We start from the raw sequence: 19769 nt of genomic DNA, 5'->3' as shown, positions 1-19769 counted from the left end.
ACCACCAACGGGTCATGTTTTCAGGATTTCCTTAGTATTGCCCTGGTGAGAATTCCATCATCTAGACTGGCAACAATTCCATCACCTGGGCCATACTAAGGAAATCCTGAAAACATGACCAGTTGGTGGCTCTTGAGGACTGGAGTTGGGGAACACTGCCTTAGATTATAAGCTACTGTCACCTTTGTACTGACTTTTGCAATTTGACATTTTTGCAAAATAAACCACTTTCTAAATAATCTTCAAATACATATTTCCTCCAGTTTTGCTGTTGTAAAGACTGTTTAACTTCTTAAGCATAGCTGGTTGTCCTGACGCAGAACTGTCAGCACTGGCCCCTTTTTGGCGTTCTGCTCTGTCGATGGTTCTGTGACAAATTGGCACACACTGACTAATGACGTCCTAGTGCCGTTTGCTTGATTAAAGATTGATAAACCTCCATCGGTATTTTTTGGCATTTGATAAAAACTTTTGAAACTATGATGGTAAAAACTAACACTGATGAAAATCTGGTCCAAAACTAAAAAATGTTCAGTTTATTTTTTGCGTATGATAAAAATCACTGATCACTTTGTGTGAATACAGACTTATGAATCCCCCCAGTGCACGCACTGTGCACTGCGAGGATTCCCCAGTTTCTGAGCCGGGACCAGCGGTACGTATGCAATATGTATAATGCCTGCCACAGCCCGACTAGTAGGTGCAGTCTCTCTCCATACACATAGTGATTGCAGACTTATCAAATTAGACCAGACAATATGTGTACACAATGTCTCTTTCAGCCAGGTCTTAGTCTAATCCTGCATAAAAAAGCGCTAAAAACTATAAAAAGAATTACCCTATGTACAACAATGTCAAAATTACTTTTATATTCAGGTTTTTGGAGCTTCTTTCAGAGAACCTGAAAGCTGACACATGCTGCCCAATCCGCACACAGCATGTGTAAGACATTAGAAAAAATACACAAAAATTGAGCTTGGTTTGAGTTGGTATAAATGCAGCACATAGACGCATGTTCACATTAGCCATCAAATAAAACCTGCAAGAAACAAAATGAGCAAAAACCCTATTGTAACTAAATAAGTAAAAAAAACAGTGCATTTAAAATACAGAGTTCTTAGTAATACTATTTTTGATCAAAAATAGCATATACGCCATCCCACCGCGACAAGGTGACTCTGATCGGGACGGTCCTACACTGTCTAATTAAAGACCTTACCATGCATCGAAGTTGACCTCCGTGTGTGAATAAAGGCTGACAAAAGGACCGAGTTCCAACCAGCGGACACCAGTCTGGGGAAGCCTTTAAATCTGATTACCAGCTCAGGAGAGGGAGGCCACACCCCAGCTTGCACAGAATGCAAAAATACAAAGAAAAAACACACAAAAATTGAGCTTCATTTGAGTTGGTACACATGCAGCACATGTATGGGAGGGATATGCCACATGAGAAAAGTCTGAAGGTAGGGGAAAGTTGTAAGCTAAATATTGTGGGGTGTAAATCTGAAGAGAATAAGACTGCAGACTGAAACGTCAATGTAAGATCTGTCTGATGGATGGGTTTCGGGGTGTAGTCAACAGTTGCCTTTCAATAATGTTTTCTCCAAAATGCCAGAACATAAATTTAATTTTCTGTGATTGATTGCCAGACATTAAATAGACCTTTATTAATTGTTCTCACCATCTTAGAAGTAAATGAAGAGCCGGTGGAAGAACTAGTAATAGAGGAACGTGTTGGTGTGGACGAGCCTGCAGCAGATGACCTGGTCTTTGAGGATATTTTGGAGCGCGAAGCTGCTGCTGATGACAGCGAGGAGGAAGAAACATTAAATCTGGAAGATGAACCAGAACCTGTATATGAGCAAGAGGTAGAGGAGACCGAAACTCAATATCTGAATGCTCCGAACACAGACACAGAAGAGCCTGTACCTGCAGATGAGGAAGATGAAGCTGAAGAACCTGTAGAGCCCAAAGCAGAGCCGGCTACAGAGGAACAAGAACCGTGGGATGACAATTTTGAGAACGACCCAGAAAATGAAGAATTTGAAACACATGAAGACTTGATAAACCAACCAGCTGATGAAGCGGTGTTTGATGGCGATGAAGGTATTTACATTGTTCTTTTATATAGAGATCGTTCTCTCCATGAGATGAATTGGCTACTTACAGAGTGAGGCTAATGTCATCTTGGAGAATCTTGTGTATGCGGTTAGTTATTTTACGTCCATGCTAAGTAATGGAATAATAGGTTCCAACGTTTGCAGAACTGGTCACATATAGAACTATCAGTCTAAGAGCCGTTGTCCTCCGCAAGGAAAAGCTAAGGACATTTCAGATTTTCTTTGCACTCTTAAATATGGTGCCTTGGCTGCATTTTTAACAGATTTGGTCTTCAAATAACATGACTGGTAGTATGAAAAGGGCCACAAAATACATTGCAGTTCAACACACAGTATTTTCTTAGAGCGGAAAGCAAAAAAAAATAGTCTACGGACAGCAAAGTTCCAAAGATCCTCATACTCTGGGCACACTCGCTTTAAAAATATACTCATCGTACAATAACATCTGTGCTGTGCTTGCATTTAGGGAACATCAAGGCGCATCTCACAAAATTAGAATATCATCAAAAAGTTACTTTATTTCAGTTCTTCAATACAAAAAGTGAAACTCCTATATTAGTCATTACCGACAGAGTGATCTTTCAAGTATTTATTTCTGATAATGTTGATGATTATGCCTTACAGCCAATGAAAACCCAAAAGTCATTATCTCAGTAAATTAGAATACTTTATAACACCAGCTTGAAAAATGATTTTAAAATCCGAAATGTTGGCCTACTGAAATATATGTTCAGTAAATGCACTCAATACTTGGTCGGGGCTCCTTCTGCATCAATGACTGCATCATTGCGGCGTGGCATGGAGGTGATCAGTCTGTGGCACTGCTGAGGTGTTATGGAAGCCCAGGTTGCTTTGATAGCAGCCTTCAGCTCATAAGCATTGTTGGGTCTGGTGTCTCATCTTCCTCTTGATAACCCCATAGAGAATCTATGGGTATTAAGGTCAGGCGAGTTTGCTGCCAATCAAGCACAGTGATACTGTTGTTTTTAAACCAGGTATTGGTAATTTTGGCAGTGTGGACAGGTGCCAAGTCCTGCTGGAGAATGACGTTTCATCTCCATAAAGCTTGTCGGCAGAGGGAAGCATGAAGTGCTGTAAAATTTCCTGGTAGACGGCTGCGGTCTTGATTTCTTGATAAAACACAGTGGACCTACACCAGCAGATGACATGGCTCCAGAAACGATCACTGATTGTGGATACTTCACACTAGACCTCCAGCAGCTTGGATTGTGGCCTCTCCACTCTTCCTCCAGACTCTACCATCTACCAGGAAATTTTAGAGCAGGCCTATAATATTGATGACCTATCCTTAGGTTGGGTCTTCTATTGCAGACCAGTGGAGATCAGACACCCGGCAGCCCCATGATCACCTGCTACTAGCTATGACGATGGCTGGCTGTTCCATTCAGTGTGTTGAGAACTACAGAACAGCTCCTATGTAAGAGAATAGGAGCTTCGAATCTCCTTTACTTTACCGAGAACCATTTAATAACCATTTACGCAAGGAGTTAAGTGAATTGTACCAGATACCTGAGTTATTATTGATGGGACCACCGAAGCTGCGCATGGGGTCTTTCTTATATCTTATGCAGCAGAATTTGAAGGACTGAACCACAAGATGTCAGTATTGTTTTCCGAACCAACATTGCCATCCAAGCTCGTAGTTATGTCGCTAGCAATCTGCTTTGTTACCGTCCTAGATAATGCTTTTGTGTATATAATTATAAATATGGATTGTTTTGCTTTCAGTCCATGAATATAGTCCTCAAACCGAACTGGAAGAGGAAGAACCAGCAGAATTGTCAGGTAAGGAAGGCGACCTGTATACTATGTGTAGAGGACTCGTTGGGTCTTCTCACCAAATACCGGCTTATCGGACATATTTAGGAGTAGGAACTTTTTTTTATTTTATTTTTTTTTTAATCGGATAATTTTTTATTAACAGTAATCAAGTTGACAAACAGACACAATTGTGTCAAAAATTACCTCCCCCCTCCCTTAAAGCCTCTATAAACAAGAATAGGACAATACCATACATTGCTTACATAATAAAGCCACATTCCTTGGAATCAGTTCCCCTCCATCCACGTAGGAGTAGGAACATTTTTATTAACGTCCTATTACCTGGTGTTGTGCAGATTTTCCAGACACAAATGCTGTGCATGAGCAAGCAGAGGAATCTGCCTCAGACACAGCAGGTAACGGCCTCCTTCATCCCTCAGTATTGTAATTCTAGAAGCCGTGGTGATGTAGTAAACTGTCCGTGCCCTCAGACCACCATTGTGTCACTACTATGTAATCCTGTGTCCTCGAAAGTGGAGCAGTAGTGATGAGTGCTGAGATAAGGTGTTATCTGAGCATGCTCGTGTGCTGTGTCTTACATGTTCAGGTCCCCGCTGCTGCATGTCTCGTGGTTGTTCGACATCCGCAACACATGCAGTAAATGCCTGTTTGTTAGGTAATCCCTGCATGTGTTGCTCCTGTCGAACAGCCCGAGACATGGAGCTGCGGGGACTCGGAACATATTATTCCAGGCTGCCAAAGACACTCGGTTAGCACCCGAGCATGCTCGGATTACACCTTATCCAGGCACTTTCGCTTATCAAAACGGAGCCGTAATCTGTGCGGATGACAACAGACTGCTCCGTGCTGTGGGCTATATACAATGCAGTGGTTTTCAGAAATGATTGTACTGCGAAGTCCGACACAATAAAACCTCATTTGAGCCATTGATTAATAGACAAGTTATAGCCACAACTAAAATTGCTGCAAAATGTATAAATGATCTAAAGGATATATATTTATATACGCCTTAACGTGTCCTGTGTTGGTTTTAACATTTGCTACTCAAATACTGCCACCATGTGGATGGATGGCCACATGACACACTAAGGCGTTTTTATGTGTGGGCCGACAGAGGGAGACATTATTGTTTATGGCATAAAGGACACTGTGGCCCGCACTCACCTCCCAGGGTGTGGGGCTGAGGGAAAACAATGCTGCGCCACCAACTCACCAGTGTAGTGTAGAGCGGCCCCTGCTACCCCTCTAGTCATCAGTAGTGATGAGCGAGTGTACTCGTTGCTCGGGTGACCTCCGAGTATTTGTTAGTGCTCAGAGATTTAGTTTGTCTCCCTAGCTGCATGATGTGCGGCTGATATACAGCTTGAATACATGTGGGGATTCCCTAGCAACCAGGCAACCCCCACATGTACTCAGGCTGGCTAGCAGCCGTAAATCCTGCAGCTAGGGAGACAAACTAAATCTCCGAGCACTAACAAATACTCGTAGGTCACCTGATCATGCTCTGGAAAACCCGAGCAACGAGTACACGCGCTCATCACTAGTCATCACCCATGCCAAAGTGCTTTAGGAATGTGCAGCGTGATGTATTGGTACCAAGTGGGGGAGGAGAAGTGTCCAGTCTTATCCAAGCTCACTCCTCCATGCCCTGCACTTGGCAGGCAGCAGAGATAGTCTCCAGCTCCACTGACCTGCGGGTTTACCTCAGCTGATCCTTCTTCACCCACCTGTGGCCGGCCACACCTGGTGCATTCATCGCCCATATCAAAGCGCTGTCCAGGGTTCGCCCAGCATGTTTTGGGCATTAACAAGGGGGTTCACACTTAGCGGTTCCTTCTGCCCAAGGACAGGAGGGTGGAGGACACGCGCCTCTCAGATCAGGGGCTCCTGTGTCATCAGATCCTGGGTGTGTGGTGGAGAAGGCTGGACTCGGGGTAAACCTTCTGGGACAACACTCATAGGGACCTACAATACAGTGCTACTGAGTGAGGGCTCCACCAAACACCACTTGCACAAGGCAGGTAAAATGCAATGTAAAGGGGTCCCAACCACCAATGGTTACAGCTTTCATTGTATTTGTTTGTGTGTTTGAAGCATCAAATAAATATCTTTATTTTTCCAATCTAAATCTAGAAACAGCAGAAGATAATGTAAAAGGTAAGATGGACACTTTTATACCTTTTTATAACTTTCTTGTCAAGGGCCCGTGCCACAGAGCATTAAAAGGTTTTTGTTTTTCCTTTGGATGATGGGTGAGGGTGTAGACAAACAACATCTCCTGCTCGCCAGCATTACAACCATCTGTTCATGGGACAAATGGGAGAGGAAGATGGCTGCTGCCTCTCGGCTTCCTGTGTGCCTGTACCAATGTGTTTCAGAAGCCTGACACCTCCGGCAGGCGGCATGGCCCAGCTCTGGCCTAAACTGTGTGTTGCCATTCTGCAAGCAAAGGCAGTTCTGTCTCTACAGTATTGGAGGAGCATGAGGCTTTTGAAGCCGGTCTAATCCACAAATCCAGACCGCTACAGAGACGCAGTACAGTGGCATGTAAAAGTTTTGGTACCCCCTGGTCTAAATTACTGTTATTGTGAACAGTTAAGCAAGTTGCATAGCAAATAGGTGAATGGCTGCACTCAACTGTACTAAAGCAAGGGAATGTGCGAAACATGAAATGTGAATAGCATAATGGCTCGTGAAATCTATGAAAAAACACATGAGATGCTTAGCACAAAATTTGGCCAAAAAATGTGAGCCCATTCACCAACATCAAGGTAATCTCATGGATCAGATAGGTCCTGACTGCCTAGTGTGAACACTTACCTCTGGCTAATAACATGGTAAAGCCTGCATTTATAGGAAGGTCGGAACCAACTGTGTTTAGATGTAATTAAAATCACAGCATGGTGAAGGGCGAGGTGTTCAAGTCAGAAAAAATAGTACATAGTAAATATAGGTAAACTGACTGAACAGCAATCTAGTCTGAACTGGTGCATAACCAAAAACAACTTGCATAGCAAATAGATGAATGGCTGCACTCAATTGTACTAAAGCAAGGGAATGTGTGATACATGAAATGTGAATAGCCTATAAATGCAGGCTTTACCATGATATTAGCCAGAGGTAAGTGTTCACACTAGGCAGTCAGGTCAGGGACCCATCCGATCCATGAGATTACCTTGACGTTGGTGGATGGGCTCACATTTTTTGGCCAAATATTGTGCTAAGCATCTCGTGTGTTTTTTTTTCACAGATTTCACAAGCCATTATGCTATTCACATGTCATGTATCACATATTCCCTTGCTTTAGTACAATTGAGTGCAGCCATTCATCTATTTGCTATGTAAGTTGTTTTTGGTTATGCACCAGTTCAGACTAGTTCGCTGTTCAGTCAGTTTACCATTACTAGTTAAGCCAGTTGAGCATTAAATGAACTTTTACATGAGCTTATTTTCCTTTTTGTAATTTTTAAAATGTAAAAGATGAATATATGAAAAAGATTTTTGCCTTAAATACAAATTAAATGTCATCTTTAGCTTTAGGTCTTTTAGAGATCGTTTCATCTTTATCTTGCTTAACTGTTCAGAATAACAGTAATTTTGACCAGGGGTGCGCAAACTTTTACACACAAGCCACTGTAGTACACAATAGAATTAGGAAACCTGTTCTTGAGTTGCTTGTTTGTAATTTTACCCATTTCTGATTATGAAAAGAAAACCTTTAAAGATGAGCTGTGTCTGCAGCTTATTCAGCCCCCTAATGGTATTATGGTAAAGCACATTTAATTCTTATTATATTCATGACTTGCTAGTAGAATTTCATTGGAGCATTTTTGAGAAATGTATTTTTTTGAAGTTTCGTGCGAAAGTGCATTGTTGCAGGTACTTGATTGCTCCCCTCTGCTGTACTTTGCCGCTCACCTTTGCTGTACTTTGCCGCTCACCTCTGCTGTACTTTGCCGCTCACCTCTGCTGTACTTTGCCGCTCACCTCTGCTGTACTTTGCCGCTCACCTCTGCTGTACTTTGCCGCTCACCTCTGCTGTACTTTGCCGCTCACCTCTGCTGTACTTTGCCGCTCACCTCTGCTGTACTTTGCCGCTCACCTCTGCTGTACTTTGCCGCTCACCTCTGCTGTACTTTGCCGCTCACCTCTGCTGTACTTTGCCGCTCACCTCTGCTGTACTTTGCCGCTCACCTCTGCTGTACTTTGCCGCTCACCTCTGCTGTACTTTGCCGCTCACCTCTGCTGTACTTTGCCGCTCACCTCTGCTGTACTTTGCCGCTCACCTCTGCTGTACTTTGCCGCTCACCTCTGCTGTACTTTGCCGCTCACCTCTGCTGTACTTTGCCGCTCACCTCTGCTGTACTTTGCCGCTCACCTCTGCTGTACTTTGCCGCTCACCTCTGCTGTACTTTGCCGCTCACCTCTGCTGTACTTTGCCGCTCACCTCTGCTGTACTTTGCCGCTCACCTCTGCTGTACTTTGCCGCTCACCTCTGCTGTACTTTGCCGCTCACCTCTGCTGTACTTTGCCGCTCACCTCTGCTGTACTTTGCCGCTCACCTCTGCTGTACTTTGCCGCTCACCTCTGCTGTACTTTGCCGCTCACCTCTGCTGTTCTTTGCCGCTCACCTCTGCTGTTCTTTGCCGCTCACCTCTGGCACCCAGTTGTAAATTGACAATTCACTCTTCCCTTACTGTCCTGACTTCCTTGTGCAGGAACCCTCATTGCCTGGGTTTGTTTCATCCGGGTGGGCTGTTCCTGCTAAGCGAGTTCCTGATGACACTGTGACATCAATGTGCTGGCTCCAGCAACGTTATTAGTCGCTCCTTGCGTAGGTGCCATAATTGCAATGATGGTGCTTATGTAGGAGACACGGTTCACTGAGGGAGGAGTGACCTGTCAGTCAGTGACCACAGGTCAGTGGTGGGTGGTGAAGTACAGCAGAGCTGAGGAGTTAAGCACCCGCCCGATTGGAGTTGAGCATAGGATTTCAAACATGGATTTCTCAATAACGTGCAAAACAATATTCTACTAGCAAGGTATGGATGAAATAAGCACTCATATCCTGCTGACAGGTGATCTTGGTGATATGGGGTTTTTTACACAATAAGTCGTCCTCTTCCTTATGGATCTCTTTGTACAGATGATATAATAGTCAGGTGTTTGTATGGTCGGCTTTCTTTATGCCGACATGGCAAGAATCTGCGCCAGCTTGCAATTAGCTTTGCTAAAGTGTTGAGTTGGGATTTTACGGTTATTCTCACTTCTACTAATGAGATCAGAGTATTAAATGCTACAGTGTTTTGTTCTAGCACCTCCACTTTCTGCACTTTCGCTCTACTCTTTTTCTTTCCCTTTTAGCTACAGAAGATGTTTTCAATGATGACATTGAAGACGAGGTTAATGGTAAGAACCGTTTAGCTCCATGTAATAAGTATATGATGATTTAACATAACCGGCCACTTGTGTAAGCACAATACTTTTCTAGCCAATTAAATCAGAAATGCATGTTAGGAGGATTTTGTGCAAGTTACACAGCAATAATTAGAAATGTCAGGAGATGATTAATGATCGGTAGGGGCCCGGTAACTGCAGAAGGCGGCATATTCCGTATAGATAGGAGCTTGTGTGTATCCACCCATAAGTATATGGAGTAGAGGTGCGGTATAACTGTACAATATGGTCAGTGCTATTATTGAATCTTGGTGCTGATATATTCCTGCACGTATCCGTCCTCACATCATTTGCATATATGTGCAGGGAGATGTTGGCTTTCCTGCTATTGCAAAATATGCAAGTGTGCTGGGCCTAAATGGAGAGTATATGATGTAGGCATTCAAGGCGAGATTCCAAGTGTCACACACACTACCCTCAGGTCCTGCACTGGCCTTAAAGCACCACTCCAGAGTTTATTTTATTATTTCTCTGCTGGAGTGGTACTTAAAATCCAAGTTTCCTGCCCCCTGTCTGATACCCGCCTTCCAGCATTTATCAGCTCGTCTCCTGCAGTTTGTGACCTGCCGTCTGCTCCAGAGTTTCATGGAGCGAGCCGGAGGTCGCTTACTGGTGACTTATCTTCTGACTTCCAGCCAGTCAGAAGCTTTGCTCATAAGATGGCACTCTGGGACCGAAGCGGTGGTGAAAAACGATGAAGACGTTGGAGGGTGGGTATATAACCGGGGGCGAGAGACGTACTCTTAAAGCCCCATTCCAGTAGTGAAAAAAACAAAACGCTGGAGTGTTGCTTTTAAGGCTACAGTCACACAACTGTGTGCTACCATCCAAGAGAAACAGAACTGTTTTATTTATTTTATTCTACTCCTCGGCTGTTACCTAGTTGCAGCTATTTTTTTCCATTTTTTAAGCCGATAGACTGTGGACCTATGAAATTATTAGTCAGTGTGATGTCCACACGGACGTGTCCCACAGATGTGTGAATGTAACCTAAAGCTTTATTCAAATGTCCGGCATTCGAAAATGTGTTATCCATGGTTAAAATAAGTTGTGTGTTCGTGCAAAAAAAACTCGGAGACATGTCCACTTTTTACCGACATCCCGTATGATCAGCACCATTACAAGTCTATGGCTCCGTGAAAATCATGGCCAGCACACGAATGGCGTCGGTGTGCAGTCAATAAAGTCAATCAGTTATGTATAGGAGAAGCTTTGTCATTTATTTATCCATGTAAAGAAGCTGCGGAGACACCATCACGTGTTTCTCGACGCAAGCAGTGAATAGCCAGGCCTTTCCCCGGGAAGGGCAGCATCCTATGAAGGAAAGCCACCTATGCCAAGCATGGTATCCATCCACAGACAGCTGTTTCGGGGTTTTTGCCCCTCATCAGTGTGGAGTAGGAATCTGGCTATTAGGAGCAGTGCCTAGTAAAAAGGCTATAAAGGCACAGATGATTGGCCTCGGGGAGACCAAAACATCCAACACCGCGGAGACACCATCACGTGTTTCTCAACGCAGTGATTCCAGAACACTGCCCCCATCCCTTATGGGAAATATGCAGATGCATGTAAAGAAGCTGCGGAGACACCAGAACACTGCCCCCAAATATGCAAATGCATGTAGAGGAGCTGCGGAGACACCATCACGTGTTTCTCAACGCAGGCAGTGAATAGCCAGCACTGCGTTGAGAAACACGTGACGGTGTCTCCGTGGTGTTGGATGTTTTGGTCTCCCCGAGGCCAATCATCTGTGCCTTTTATAGCCTTTTTACTAGGCACTGCTCCTAATAGCCAGATTCCTACTCCACACTGATGAGGGGCAAAAACCCCGAAACAGCTGTCTGTGGATGGATACCATGCTTGGCATAGGTGGCTTTCCTTCATAGGATGCTGCCCTTCCCGTGGTTGTTCCTTCCCTGGGAAAGGCCTGGCTATTCACTGCTTGCGTCGAGAAACACGTGATGGTGTCTCCGCAGCTTCTTTACATGCATCTGCATATTTCCCATAAGGGATGGGGGCAGTGTTCTGGAATCACTGCGTTGAGAAACACGTGATGGTGTCTCCGCGGTGTTGGATGTTTTTGGTCTCCCCGAGGCCAATCATCTGTGCCTTTATAGCCTATTTATTTATCCATGACTCCGATCCAGAACACTAACACTCACATTTTTTTGCATACGGGGACAAACAGACAACTGAATGAGAGGTCATGGATCTTGTTCAGACATCAGTGTTTTTCACATCTGTATAAAGAATGGCTGGCGTGTCCTCGGGAGTTTGGCCGGCGTGTCCTCGGGAGTTTGGCCAGCGTGTCCTCGGGAGTTTGGCCGGCGTGTCCTCGGGAGTTTGGCCGGCGTGTCCTCGGGAGTTTGGCCGGCGTGTCCTCGGGAGTTTGGCCGGCGTGTCCTCGGGAGTTTGGCCGGAGTGTCCTCGGGAGTTTGGCCGGCGTGTCCTCGGGAGTTTGGCCGGCGTGTCCTCTGGAGTTTGGCCGGCTTGTCCTCGGGAGTTTGGCCGGCGTGTCCTCGGGAGTTTGGCCGGCGTGTCCTCGGGAGTTTGGCTGGCGTGTCCTTGGTGTTTTTAAAATATGGCTAAATAAATAAACTACAATTCTTCTCCTATTCTTTGACATGTTGTATACAGACAGCATGGACCCATTGACATGTATTGCATGCTCGTGTCGTAAATGAGTATTTTCTGTGTCCTCAAAAAAATGTTCGAGTCGCCACTACTGCTTGTCTTGCTGCTGTTCCACAGCCGCAACACATGCAGGGGTTGCCTAACAATGAGGCTTGTGTTGCAGCTGTTGAACAGCTGTTACAGAAGCAGCCGCAGCGACTCGAGCATTTTTTTCAACACACCAAAAACACTAGTTTAGGACGCGACTGTACTCGGATAACACCTTATCCAAGCACGCTCACTCATGACTAATTGGGACTTTTCTTCTGTGTTACCAATGAAAAACGGACATGTCTGATTTTTTTCCCCTTACTACTTTTCCCTACACTATTTCCATCTGGCAGCTGCCTGTGCTGCACACTAATGATCTCTTGGGGTATGTTTTATGCTGTTTAGCTTTTGTTATGAACAAAAAAGCATTTGACATTTTCACTGATTATATCTCTTTATGCTTTCTTATCTAGAAGCTGAAACTGAGGAACCAGAGAGTCGTAAGTAATGGCCTTCCTCAGATCATATACTTTACAGCGCATTGGCATTATAGCTTAACAGCGTTATTAAACTGCACGAACTTAGCCAAACGCTGTGGGGAGAAAATGAAGTTATTCCCCCGCAGCATTCCGGTTTCAGCCACGGGGGCGGCGCCATCGCTGGCTGAGTTATGGCTTTGAGTATAGAGATGACCACCGCCAATGCAGAGCAAGCTGACAGTGAGTACAGGGGGCGTTGTTACAGCCGCCACTCTAAAGCTGTGACTGAACCCGCGTCGGTGCCTCCCTTGTGACTGAAACTGGAACACTGCAGGCGAGTAAAGTTTGTTTTCTCCACGCAGAATTCGACTAAATTAGGGAGCCGAGCATGTTAACGCTATTAACCTGCAGATTAACCCCATATCTGCAGGTTAAAGGGGTTGTCCACCACTAGGACAACCATTTCTTAAACTAAATGTTTGACCCTCATAAAATAATAAAGCCTATACTCACCTCCGATGCCGTTCCCGCGGAGTCAGCACTCTCTCTTCCCGATACTGTGATGTGGTGTTGTGACACGTGATGCCTGGCGCCCAATCAGCGGTGGTGTCACCGTCTCCGCCTTCAGAAAAACTGAACATGAAGAGGAAGCAGCTCATCCCTGACATCCTCTTCATGTTCAGTTTGTCCGAAGGCAGAGACAGTGACGCCAGCGCTGATTTGGAGCCAAGCATCACGTGTCACAACACCGCATCACAGCCCCTGCATCGCGAGTGCCGACGCTGCCTGCATGGGAGGCGAGTATAGGCCTTATTATTTTATCAGGGCCAAACATTTAGTTTAAGAAGGGGTTGTCCTAGTAGCGGACAAATCCTTTAATGGCGTTTTTTTCTGGTCAGAGGTTCCCTTTAAAGGAGTATTCACATTTGACATATTTCTTAATATACAAAATGGTGTATACTCCTTTTTAATTTTCACTAGAAATAAATTTATGCATTCCTTACTGAATACATAACATTTTGGGCTGCATTACTGCTATATACAGGTACCTGGTGTACAAATTGTCCAACTCATGTGCGCCACTAGTCATGACAAGTTTTACCTTTCTTTTATGGGCATGCATAAAACATGAACTCAATTAACTGGTAGGGTAAATGCTGTAAAGAGCGAAAAAAAAAAAAAAAAGCCGGAATTCCTGTTTTGTTTTCTCGCTCGCTGCACCTCCCCCCAGAATACAATAGGAAGCGATCAAATGTGGTATGTACCCCACACGGTACCTATAAAAACATCAGCTCCGCACAGAAGTAACAAGCTCCCACATAACTCCGTTGGCTGAAACTTGCCAGGTCATTTTACCATACATGAATGCTATAAAAACGGAACCCATGAACCAATAGCGACATTGCGTTTTATTCACTGGGTATTTTTTTTCCCACTTTCCAGTATATTATATAGTGTGAGGAATCATTTCATTCCACACTACAACTCATCTCTCATAAAACAAACCCTGATTTGGCGACTTTGATGGAAAATTGAAACCATTATGGCGCTTGAAATAAGGATGAGACAATGGCCTGGTCTGGAGGATGTTTTCATTAATATATCTGTGTTTTCGCTCCAATATTCCTTGCTAGCTTGGTCTTTGGTGGGGTTATGGTGTTTTATAGTTAGGTTGTAATTAAAGAGCCTTTTACGCCCAATCATGATCACTTGTGCTGAGGTTGGCACCGTGCAGCATCATGTCATGGGACACGAGTTACGACAAGATCCTGTCCGCCTCTTTATTGCAATCTCTGGGTTCCCGTTACCTGTTGCAGTAACGTCTGCATTTTCTTGTAGCTCACGACCATGCTGACGTAGAGCAGGATGACGTACCGGGTAAGGATCAGATCGCTCTTCAGTGATATTCGTGATGTGTTTCTGCTCAAACAATGTTATATCTGTTGGAAACCGTTTTTGGTTTGTTCTTTTTTCCCTATGTAATAGAAATGAAAAGTGAAAGGCTACAAAAGTCAGTGTGCACCTCAAAACACAGGAGAGACCATAACTGCGCAAGTGGATGACACTTGCCGTTTCCAGCGGTTTCTTGCTCGGTTTACAGCACCGCCCCTAATGATGATTCGGTTGAGGGTGGTGCTAGCAGTTGTGAGGCGGCACTGGTGTCACTCATTTTTCACTACCCCTAATTGGGGATCTGTTTTATGGAGGTGCTAGAAGCTTTGAGGTGGCAATGGTGTCACTCACTGCTTTTATCTCCGCCCTTAAAGGGGATCCATTTGAAGGCGCTGCTACAAGCTGTGGGGCGGCGCTGGTGACACTCGCTGCATTTATCACCGCCCCTAATGATGATTTGGTTGAGAGCTGTGCTAGAAGCTGTGAGGCAGCGCTGGCTTCACTAGCTACTTCTGTCTCTGCCCCTTTACGTCGTCTTCTTTCACAGTTAGAAGATGCAGTGGCGGCGATAGAAGCAGAATGGGGGTGCTGCACTCACTAGGACCCAAGATGTCTTCAGAGGGGGCGGTGATGTAAGAAACTGCAGAAAGTACCTGCAGTGCCGATCCCTGATCATGTCCTGTTCCTGGAGGAGCGATAGATGTTGCGGGGAATTGAGTGCAGCTCCAGCTTCCTGTGATGTCCTATTTGACACTCCTCTCAAATGAAAAGTAACAGCAAGTGAAATTAAAAAAAAAAAAATGCATTTGTGGATTTGCAAGATAGGGAGAAGTGCTAATTATAAAAGTGGTTCAGGTGTAAAAATAGATATTTTGAAAGGACATTTTCGGTACCAGACCAACCCACTAAAACTAGTGGCTCTAAGATTAAGGCTTTACCATTTGCCTTCTTTCATGTTCAGACCCCCTGATATGCAATTTGCAACTTGCTCCTGTTTTCAGACTTGTGTTATGTGGACATGTCCCTCCCAGTGACCCATACAGGATGCAGTTACTGATTTTTTTTTTTCTCTTACAGCCCATGAAGTAGCCCTAATTTCCGCCTTCCCATGCAGATTCTGCCTTAGGATCTTTCTCTTTTCCTGCACATACACAGGCTATGATTCACCCCCTGCCAGGTCGCACTGCTGTGTGCATTTCTCCCCATTTACACTATTTTTCCACCTTTCCACTCTCATCTTCTTTCCTATTGCTACTATCTTTAACTCTAAAGGACTTCATACTCATTTAGATTATTTTTAATAAAAAGAGCAAAATCTTAAGAAGGAACAATTGTTTTAGCTGACCAGTCATTTTTCAGCCAAAAAGTTGGGAAAAAAGAGATCTTTCATTCAAAAAAATATCTTTCAACCATTAACGATTTATCATTGAAAGAATATTCTTAGAAATATTGCTCGTTTGTCGCCTGGTGTCACTAAACATGCATGCCCAAGGTGTAGTATAACTGACATTATGGACTGAAATATGTATAGCACTGTTGGCATTGAGCTATTTCATGAAATGATTGTTCAACCAGCAACATTCATTAACCTGATCCTTAGGAGTCCCTTTTTAAAAGGGTTGCCTGGCCTTGGGGTCCAAGTCTGCACTCACTATATGTCTGCACGCACTCCCCGTATTTTCTGGTTGTGTAGCAGCTGGTCACATGCTGACTAGACGTGCTCTGCCTCGCTCAATACAAGAGCACTGAGCAATGACGTAAGTCTAGTGGGAATGTGGCCTGTAGTATGCCAGTTGCATTATTGTGGTCATGTGACGCCCACTCCCGACACCAGAGAATGCTTGTACCCCAAAGACGGACATCCTTTTTAAGAGAAGGGAGGGGAGAGAAGAAAGAGATTGGGTACAGCCAGGAACATGCAATATAATCGCTTTCTGCACCTAGATTTCAGTGTACAAAGTATTTTTAAATTGTCCTCATCTTTACAGTTTCTCATAAAAATATTTTATTTTGCAGAAAATCCAGTTGTGGACGATAGGCCAAGTGAAAAGGCAGAAGGTTTGTATAGCCATTTACGTCTTTAGTGTTATTACCCATTTTAATAATGTTGTGTGGCCATACGATCGTTGCAATGAGTTGTAGCACAACACCGTATTCCCAACCTGCTACAATTTTTTGTGGACACATCTGCAAAGGATACTCTACTCCAGACGTGCACATGGCATCTTCTGTATAGGCTGGAAACAGGACCGAGGCTCCGCAGTTCAAGACTGGTTAAAGGGAGTCTGACAGCTAATCTGAGAGCAGCATGGTGTAGAAACACAGACACTGATTCCACTGATGTCACTTACACTGCTGTTAGTGAATGGATCCTTTGGGGGTCTCATCTGAATCACGTGTTTCCGATATTTAGATGGAAGCTCTGATGTAAGTGCTCAGCGTGGAGTGCAGGATAAATGTTAACCGATCTAAAGTATTCTCTACTTCAAATTGGCACTAATAAAAGCTTCAACTAAACCCACAAAAAACAAGTCCTCACTCTAGTTTGTCGTCTGCTAACAGGAATATAGGGGGTGTCTACATTACTAGTAGCACAAAGAAGCCGTTCGCATCCACATGTTTGACATTCATGTTGTGGGGAGAACCCACTTAACTTAGGGATGCATGGCTCCATAAGCACAAACTAGGCACAGTGTATTGGATATTGTAATGGCATATTTGCAATTTTCACTCTGCAACTTCCACTGCATGTTTGTTTCTGGGAAACGCCCATAGTGTAAAAATCGTGACTACACCCATAGATGAATTCCCAGAGGGGTTTACACTCCAATAAGGAGTCACTTGAGGGGCACATCAGGGCTCTGGAAATAGTCTACAAACTATTCTAGAAAAATCTGTGCCATCTTGAGCCCTGCTGTGTGGCCAGACAGTACTGTACAGCCTTATATAGGAAATTGCCACGTTCAGGAGAAATTGTGTAACAAATTATGGGGCATTTTTTACCCATATCCCCCTTTATGAAAATAAAACATCTGGGGCTAAAACCGTATTTTAGTGATTAAAAATGTTATTAGTTCTTCACCACAGAATGGTAGTGCTCTGTGACACACCTGTGGTGTCAACTTGCTCACTGCTAGAGATGAGTGAACATCGTCACGCTCTCTCCTTATTCGGCATACTTTAGCTCTTACCGAAGAAGCTGCATCGGGAACCCGGATACCTGGAGCGCTCCCGATAATCAGCTGTTCAGCGCCACAGTTCCACGTGTCGCGGCTGTGTGACAGTCACAACACACAGGCTGTCCATGCATGTGTTGTGACCTTCACACAGCCACGACACGTGGAACTGATTATTGGGAGCGCTCCAGGAATCCGGGTTCCCGATGCATCTTCTTTGGTAAGAGCTATAGCTTGCTGAATAAATATGTTTAGCTCATCTCTACTCACTGCATCACTAAATTTATTCACTGAGGGGTGCAGTTTGTAAAAGGAGGTCACTTAACATGTCAGACTCCGCAAGGAGAAATGATACTTCTTGGATCCCGGTCAGACGCGCCTCTCACAGCCAAATCAGATCTCACACTTTGCACTGACGAGGGGCAGCACCCCAAAACACAGTATATGCAAATTGAGATTCTGGTTTTGGCTTTTATCTTAAGTCATGTGACAAGGCTCGTTACAGGGTCGACGTTGACTTTTAGGATTGCTACTTCCAATAGGTGGCGCTAGAGTTCTAGTCCTCTTCCTCTCTCAAGAGACAATTTGCATTGTGTCACAAAAAACTCCTAATCACCAGGGTCTGTTAAGGCGTTCCAGAATTATTACCTCATACAGTGACACCGGTCAGAATTGTAAAAGAAGGTGAAAACAGACTTGGTGAAGAGCTTAGCACTCTTGCTGAAATACAAAAAGATTTGTCAAAACCAGACAGTCTGTCACCGCTAGTATTTTTGCTTCGTATGTTCCTAATGCTGGTGATCCTATCTGCTACATTTGTTCTGCCTATCCTACTTTTCTTTCCCTGCTGCATACTAAATACGCTGTTCAGTAGGGATGAGTGAACCCGTGGATCGTACTGGACATCCCAGTGTTCGGTGCTGAATTCTGAACAGGGACTTTTCCCCAGATGTCCATTTTACTATTCAGGTTCGATACCGAAATTTGCAGGGCAATTGTCCTACTCTTACCCCCATTTAACTTCCTTTTGCAGCCCCTATTGCCCTGACTAGGACCATTTTACAGCACCAAAGTTCAGATTCCCATTGACATCTATTGGGTTTGTTTTCAGGCTCAAGTTCTAACTTTGTACTACAGTTTGAACGAACTTGATGAACCCGAACGTCCACGAGTCCGCTCATCCCTACTGTTCAGTTCTCTCTACATCATGCATCTTCTGCCTCCCGTTGTTTTACATAGGATCAGCTGGTTTATTAATTTGGCAGATATTTAGAGTCACAGAGCAGTCCATCTTCCACTGTGAACGTGAGGCAGACAAGAACCCATCTTTATTACTCTTTATTGGGATTATCAGAAAGTCAACGGAACATAAACTAGGACACAGCCTTTATTGGATTCAATACAGGAAGTTAATCTGACTTCTTAATTCGGAAAGTTGGCTGTGCTACAATTTTGCTTTATTCGTGTATTTGCTTAGGATTTTGGGGCAAAATTAAATATTTATAATATTTCTTGCAGAACAAGAGGTGGAGACCTTAGAGGGTCAACACGGAGAACATGCAGGTAAATTCATTTCTTTTGCTTGATCTTTTGGTACGATCTGGTAATATTTCTAATTTACGCAATAAAGCACCCTCATATTCCAGACTACGAGGGTGAAAATTTTCTATAGCCAAGTATCCTGCACCTCGTTTATTGTCCCACATTGATTGTAGATGTATCAGACCATGTATTTCAAGTCCTAGGCCGGGGTCACACTTGCAATGCGAGAAACTTGCGCAAGACTCTCGCATCCATACCCGGAGCGTTCAGCTGCATAGAAATACACTCCGGTCTGAGTGCCGGCGGCAGTGCCGGGTATTGATGCGAGAGACTCGGGCTAGTTTCTCTCATTGATCTTGCAAGTGTGACCCCGGCCTTGCACAGATTGTTCTGCCTGAGAGATGAGATTGATGAGATCTGTGCAGTCACATTTCACTTGTCCATATGGCATTCATTACTTAAATTCATGTATATGGGGTAAACCATGATTTTTACGATTTTGGTCTTTTGGCTTTTACGGGTTCTTTGCGTCACTGTGCATTCAACTTTGATGCAGTCTGTGGTCATAGATCAGCTGGGAGTTGATGATAAAGAAACAGACAGGAGTGTGAGCGCATTCGGAAATTTGTTCAACA

General features: G+C 44.3%; 1 protein-coding gene across 5 annotated transcripts in view; it reads left to right on the top strand.

Moving 5' to 3' along the window:
* Positions 1-19769, top strand: part of ASPH (aspartate beta-hydroxylase) — a 223983-nt gene that overhangs the window by 96161 nt on the left and 108053 nt on the right. For 4 of the 5 annotated variants that reach the window (XM_069731394.1, XM_069731393.1, XM_069731398.1 and 1 more), the window contains 8 exons: positions 1690-2106; positions 3870-3926; positions 6057-6080; positions 9288-9332; positions 12518-12544; positions 14363-14401; positions 16433-16474; positions 19111-19155. In XM_069731394.1, the coding sequence (XP_069587495.1) occupies positions 1690-2106; positions 3870-3926; positions 6057-6080; positions 9288-9332; positions 12518-12544; positions 14363-14401; positions 16433-16474; positions 19111-19155 (696 nt within the window). The remainder of the gene's footprint in view (positions 1-1689; positions 2107-3869; positions 3927-6056; positions 6081-9287; positions 9333-12517; positions 12545-14362; positions 14402-16432; positions 16475-19110; positions 19156-19769) is intronic. The other variant, XM_069731396.1, reaches the window with a different exon arrangement.

The sequence above is a fragment of the Ranitomeya imitator genome, chromosome 6 (assembly GCF_032444005.1).
Source record: "Ranitomeya imitator isolate aRanImi1 chromosome 6, aRanImi1.pri, whole genome shotgun sequence".
Taxonomy (NCBI): Eukaryota; Metazoa; Chordata; class Amphibia; order Anura; family Dendrobatidae; genus Ranitomeya; species Ranitomeya imitator.
Note: the sequence above shows the minus strand (reverse complement) of the source record. Positions and strands in the feature narration are given on the sequence as shown.